The sequence below is a fragment of the Hirundo rustica genome, chromosome 24 (genome assembly GCF_015227805.2).
Source record: "Hirundo rustica isolate bHirRus1 chromosome 24, bHirRus1.pri.v3, whole genome shotgun sequence".
NCBI classification, from domain to species: domain Eukaryota; kingdom Metazoa; phylum Chordata; class Aves; order Passeriformes; family Hirundinidae; genus Hirundo; species Hirundo rustica.
In genome coordinates, this window is record NC_053473.1 from 2756377 (window position 1) to 2762770 (window position 6394).

General features: G+C 51.5%; 1 protein-coding gene across 2 annotated transcripts; it reads left to right on the forward strand.

The window, feature by feature from the left end:
- The first annotated feature begins 655 nt into the window (after window positions 1–655).
- SIKE1 (suppressor of IKBKE 1) lies at window positions 656–5282 on the forward strand. Of its 2 annotated transcripts, none has more exons than XM_040085803.2 (5): window positions 656–956; window positions 1074–1179; window positions 1397–1539; window positions 3412–3525; window positions 3937–5282. In XM_040085803.2, the coding sequence occupies exons 1-5, from the start codon at window positions 798–800 to the stop codon at window positions 4024–4026; spliced, it is 612 nt and encodes a 203-aa protein (XP_039941737.1). In that variant the 5' UTR covers window positions 656–797; the 3' UTR covers window positions 4027–5282. The 2 variants fall into 2 exon arrangements, with proteins under 2 accessions (XP_039941737.1, XP_039941738.1); XM_040085804.2 differs by having other exon boundaries at window positions 3917–4056.
- Window positions 5283–6394: the final 1112 nt, after the last annotated feature.

A 6394-nucleotide genomic window follows, 5' to 3' on the forward strand; every position in this document is an offset into this window, starting at 1 on the left:
GGAGCTTCAGTTAGCAAATAAGAATCAAAGCAGCGAGTCAGCATTGCACAGCTTGTTATTTTGAGTGGCGGATGTTTACTGTTGAAAGGGACAAACAGCAGGATCAGATAAGATGGGAGCCCCGCAGATCCCAGCCGGGATTGATCGCGCTGGGAGGGAGCAGCCGCAGAGATAAGCGGGACCCGGGGTCAGGGCCGCGGGCCCTCCGCAAACAGCCCGTGCCGAGCAGCGCCCGCTCGGAGCCGGCCTTGTCCCGGGCTCCCCCGACCGTGCTGGGGCCGGGCCGCTGCGGCCGCGCCCGGGCTCTCGGGGCACGGGGGGCTCGGACACGCGGGACCGCGGCGTGGGCGGCTCGTGGTGGGGGGCACATCCACCTGGGGCAGGCGGCTTTGGGACGCTGTGTTCCGGAGGACCCCGGTGTCCCCTCGCCCCAAACAAACCCCCCAAACCAGCGACGGCCCCAGGGCTCCGAGCTCCCCGCGGCACCGCTGGGGCAGCCCTGGCCCCGCCCCTGGCCCCGCCCGCTTGCCCTTCAGCCACGCCCCGGGCCACGCCCCCCGGCCCGGCCGTGGCGCTCTGGCGCCGCCAGGCGAGCCCTTGGCAGCTCGGCGGGCTCGCGCCGGCCCGCGCCTGCGCACTGGCGGCGCTGTGGCCGCGGGCGGAAGCGGCGTCCCGGCCCCGCGGGTTCGCGTCCGCCCGCGCCCGGCGGCGGGGCCGGAGCGGGGCCGAGAGGGGAGAGCGGCGGCGGGGCCGCGAGGGGCATGGGCCCGCCGCGGGGCTGAGCAGCGCCGCCCGCCATGAGCTGCACCATCGATAAGATCCTGACGGACGCGCGGACGCTGCTGGAACGGCTGAAGGAGCACGACACGGCGGCCGAGTCGCTCATCGACCAGTCGGCCGTGCTGCACCGGCGCGTGGCCGCCATGCGGGAGGCGGGCGCGGGCTGCGCCGACCAGGTGAGCGCGGCCGCACCGACCCCCGCGTCTCGGCAGGGCCCGGGCGGGGCGGACGGACCGACCCCCGTGTCTCGGTAGGCCCGAGGCGGCCGCACCGACCCCCGCGTCTCCTCGCAGGGCCCGGGCCCCGCGGCGGAGCCACCCGACCCGTCCCGGCTGCGGCCGCACGTGGTGCTGGCGCAGGAGAACACGCAGATCCGCGACCTGCAGCAGGAGAACAGGGGTGAGAGCAGCCGGGGGCGGTGCTGGGAGTCGGGGGCGGATCCTGGCGGGGGATGTGCCGAGGGGCCCCGGGTCCGGGAGTCTCCTCGGCCGAGGGGATCCAGGCAGCCCCGCCGCAGCGCCAGGAGCGGGGAGCGATGGGGCCGCTGGTACCCAGCCAGCCCTCGGGGCTCCCGCTCCGGCTGCCGGTCGTGGCCGTGACGTGCCGTGTTCTGCAGAGCTCTGGGTCTCACTGGAGGAGCACCAGGATGCGCTAGAACTCATCATGAGCAAGTACAGGAAGCAGATGTTACAGCTGCTGGAAGGGAGAAAACGTGAAGAGGCAGAACCAGTCTTGAAAGTGCATCAGGCTAATTCTGGGGTAAGATGGGATGGGGACAGGAGAGTGCTCAAGACCGCTTGTCCCCTGCTCGCTGTCATGCAATCTTTGTTTCTGTTCCTGCAATGTCTGTGTTCCAAAATACATTTTTTTTTTCCCAAATCCTGACTCTCTTTGCTGGTGTTTTCCCCTCTGTTCCTTTCAGAGCACCCAGGTTGTAACAGCTGTCCCAGAGGGCACTGAAAGGCACAACCCCTTCACAGCTTTTTCTTTCAACCAGGTGGTGACTTCCCTGGGTTAAATTTAGTGTATCTGATCCCCTGTAGTAAAATCAAAGATGTCCAAGTTGTTGTCATTCGTGTTCAGTAGCTGTAACAAAGGGCAAAAAAGCCTCCTAAACTCTGTGAGCTGTACATGTTTAGTTCTTAAGATATTTCTCTCCTTAGTGTTTTTAAATCCAGATACTCTGTGGTTTAAAGGGTCCCTTTGTACACATTGGGCTCAGTGGCTTCAGAACTCTGAGATGTGGCTGCTGCTAGCTGCTGCCTGTTTAATATTTTGGTATCTATTAACAATAGAATAACGTTAAATTTCCATTTAAAATCTAGGAATTGTGTTAAGCATTTTTTAAAATGCATTTTTATCTGATAAGAAAACAGCAGGCTGGTTCAGCCTGGTGCCATCTCAGATCTTGTAGTTTTTTCATTGGAAGTGGAGCCAGCCTAGCTCTTCTCATGTGTTTCTTTGCACTGATATGTGGCAGCTCACTGGTTCTCTTTTCTGGGTTGCTTAACTCCTCTGAAGGTAAGTGGTGTAGCTACGTTTGGTTTCCAGTGCCTCCCTGAGTGCATGAATTGCTGTTTATCAAGGTTTTGCATTTGAACAAAACTTGACAATGCGAAGCCAAAAAGGCTCTGAAGGAACCCTGTGAGGGAAATCCCTAGGCAAAGTCTTCTGTACTTCAGATTAAGTCCTTGAGTTTTTTTCGTCCCCACCATTTGGAGAACGGTAACAAACTTTTAATGTCTTTAAAAGAGTTATATTCTTAGTATAACCAGCTTCCTGTTTATAAAAATAATAGTTCAGAAAAATAATATTCTTTATTCCCAGAAGTCTTTTGTGTTCTCCAGCTCTCTTCTGGATGCTCTGATTTGTTAACATACTTTCTGAATAATGGAGTTCCAAACTGAATTTTCTGCTTTGTGAAACATTTGTCTTCCAGAGGCACTAGAACAAGTAGGAGCATTTAAAGAGACTCCACCCTGTCATGTTATTTGCTGTGTTGCTCTTCAAGCAGGAGCTGTTGCACCATATTGGAATTTGTCAGTGTTTACTCCATGTGATTTCTTGAGCTTCAGCAAAATGCATCTTCCCGAGGATTATTGCTGTGTCTAGACAGATTCTGTAAATTCTGCCTCAGGAGGCTCTGGTCTTACTTGCTTTAGTTTTATTGTGTGATGTCTTTCTGAGATTAGGGTGTTTACTCCACACTTGAAATCTTCTCTGCTTTTATTTTTGGTGTCTTTATAAATTCAGTCAGGCTTTTCTAATAAAGCAATATAAAATTTGCTGCCTACTAATCATGTTCACATGAACCTGAATCTGCTATCTCAGACTTTGCCACACTTGAAATGATTTCCCTTTAAGTCAGGTTTCCTTATCTTGCTGGCTGCTGTCTCTATTCACTGTTTTTACTGATAAAGGACTGCTGATAAAGGATAAAAGGTACAAGTTGTTATCCTTAAGTATACAAGGTAGAAAGGCTTGCAAGTGCTTGGGAGGAAAGGATTAAAATTCAAAACAGAAAGAGAATCCAAAATCAGCAAAATGGAAGTAAGTGATTTAGAAGGGATAAATTTTATGACTGTTGCTTTTGCCTGAACTTAATGATTGTATTAATTTTATGTCTTTCAGGAAATTGAAAGTCAAATAGACAGAATATGTGAGATGGGCGCGGTGATGAGAAAAGCTGTTCAAGTGGATGATGAGCAGTTCTTTAAAGTTCAGGAGAAACTGGCTCAGTTGGAGGTAAGAACAGAGCCAGTTGCTGAAGATAAATCGAGCTTTGGGGGTTTCTAGACTTCCTCTGGATTTTCTGTGTTTGTGTCAAGGACTTACAACACTTAAAATTAGGGGATGGGGTCAGGAAATGCAGAACATGATTGTTTATTTTCAAGCCCTTCATGTATTGTTTATATATCTAGCTATATAAATAAATAAAGCCAGAAGAAGATAAGCTTTAAATTATGTGGTTCCGGTTTGCCAGCACTGTATTAATGCTTCCATTACAAACTGTAATGTACAGACTTTATGTATCTGTGATGTAGTTGGACTGTTTAAAGATTAGCATCTTTTAACTACAAATTAGCACCTTTCTGTGATAGTCCTTTAGTTGTGAATTAGCTCATTTCTGTTTCAGCAAAAATGTTGATTTTGCAGCTTGAAAACAAGGAGCTGCGTGAGCTGCTGTCGATTAGCAAAGAGTCCTTCGAGGTGGGGAGAGAAGATCTGCCAGACTGTGAAGCCTAGGCTACAAAAACCTCATATCCAAGCCTTCAGAGACTGTTACGAAACTACCTGACAAGGATTTGTTGTTTCAGGTGTTTCCTTGTATATTTGTTTTATCTTTTGAAATGTGTGGGCTGTTTTCTCTGCATTTTTCTGAAGTGTTGATGGCAAAAACTTGCAGCCTTCCCTGTCTTAGTACCCGCAGCACTCGGATGCTTAACACTGAAGTATTTGATGTGTCCTCCCTTGTGATGGTTCGTTTCCTCTCCCTTTGTTATTTTTTATGAGCTTTAGTTAATAATTCCAGCTGTGCAGGTGGCTCTGAAATCCACCTTGTCTGTAGCTAGAGACCATAATGCGGGTTGTGATTATTGTGCTTGATAGAAGGAATAGGAGATGATTGAGAAAGCAGAGTGTGAGAGGCAGGGATGTGGTTTGCTCTGGCTGCACAGGGCAGCTGGGCTCTGCAGAGTGGGTGACAGAGTGGCTGCCTGGCCTGACTTTGTCACCTGGCCGCTGCTGAGAGCGGCTGAGAGAACAGCAGAGCACTTGAAGGAGTCACTCCTGTTCAGAGCAAACTTTACCTTGTTTTAGGGGTGAAGGTTGAAGTTAACGACCCTTCCTGACGTGCACATTTTTGAAGGATTAATCGTTTTTGATAAAGAGATCTGTCCCAGCCTTCCCAGTGCTCCCAGTTCCCAGTCAGCCCTGCTCTGTTGGTGTGCTCAGAGCCTGCCAGAGCGCAGCACCTGCGGATCAAAGAAAGCTCTTTGGCCTCCCACAGGTTTGGGTTCGGGCAGAGGGAGTTCAGGTCTGCCTCAAAACCAAACCAAACCACCCCCATACACACAGAATTTTAATGTCACAGGTGAGTCTGGTGACACGTGTTCCATAGTTACTGCAGGTCCTGTGTTGAGTGGAATTAGAGATGCAGTGGAGTTTCTCAGTAGGGTGGTATTTTTAATTACACTTTTATATAAAAGATTTCTGTCCTACCTGTGATCAAAGAATAATCTTCCAAGAATGGTAAACATCTCATTTCCACTATTAGCTTAAATTTTTAATGCCACTTTTTCCCAAGTGAGACTTCTGATAGATGCAGAAGGTGACTAGTTGCTGTGCTTACTGAGAGACAGTGAACGCTGGAGACGTTGTGAACATTTGGAATACCCATCAAGACTGGTACATATAAGGGATTTCTGTACAGGAGTGCTCTTGTATACAATCCTTTTCTATTAGAAATTGTTCAGGAGGGAATAAAAAAGCCCAATGGGAAATACTTTCTCAAGTGTTTTCTGTTTTGTGAGCGCTGGGGGAATTCCATGTATTCTATATATTCCCAACCTTTTTGCACCTGAGTGAAATACTACAATGACCAAAATGTTGGATTTTCTCTTTTTTAAATTGACATCATCTGGAATGCCTGATGCATTTTTATCTTCACTCTCTCAGTGCAGAGTAACATCCCTCCGACTGGGTCCTTGCTGGGCAGCCAGAAAAAACCAGAAACTAAAGTGCAGTTGCTTTGAATGAGTTTGTTGTTAATTAGTAGCAGGAGAAAATTGGCAAGGGAAGTTCAAATATGTTCACAGAATATCCTGTGTTGGAAGGGACCCACCCCTGTCCAACCCCTGTCCCTGCACAGACACCCCAACAATCCGACCCCAACAATCCGACCCCAACAATCCCTGGAGCGGTGTCCAAACTCTCCTGGAGCTCTGGCAGCCTCAGGGCTGTGCCCATTCCCTGGGGAGCCTGGGCAGTGCCCAGCACCCTCTGGGGAGGAACCTTTCCCCGATATCCACCCTAAACACCTCTGCTACAGCTCCGTGTTCCTTTTGCTCCTGTCCCATTCTGGAGCTGGAATCTGTGATTGTGAATGGCCGGTTGTACGTGGTTCCCGAGGGCTGCTGGGCATTTTCAGAACTTGATCCACTTGTGTGGAAACTGGACTGGAGCTTCAGGGCTGGAAATGCTCTGTCTTGTCCGCAAAGCGTCTACCCCTGATCCTTCGATCCTTCAGCTCAGTGGGAGCCTCAGCGAGTGCGACGCTCGAGTCCTTCCCTCGAGCTCTGCCTGCCCAGCACTGAGGGCCTGGAGCGCCCGCTGCCCTGGCCAAGCTCTCCCTCCCTCAGTCGGGGTTCTCTGCCCTTCGGCCGGGGCTCTGTGCCATCAGCCGGGGTTCTCTCTCTCCTCCCTGTGCTTCTCTCCCCTTTTTCGAGGTTCCCCCTCTCCCCTCCCAGGGTTTCGTGTCTCCCCTCAGCCGTTTCTCCCTCCCGGGGCCGCAAGGGGGCGCTGCCACCCTCTGCGCCCCCCCAATGCCCTCTGGCGCGTGCCCGCGAGCGCCACCCGCCGGGCTCCGGGCGCGCACGCGCGGCCCCGCCCCTTC

Coding starts and splice junctions, on each gene's coding strand:
- SIKE1 (XM_040085803.2), top strand. CDS start 798: ATGAGCTGCACCATCGATAAGATCCTGACGGACGCGCGGACGCTGCTG. Junction 957..1,073: donor GCGCGGGCTGCGCCGACCAG/GTGAGCGCGGCC, acceptor GTCTCCTCGCAG/GGCCCGGGCCCCGCGGCGGA. Junction 3,526..3,936: donor AGAAACTGGCTCAGTTGGAG/GTAAGAACAGAG, acceptor TTGATTTTGCAG/CTTGAAAACAAGGAGCTGCG.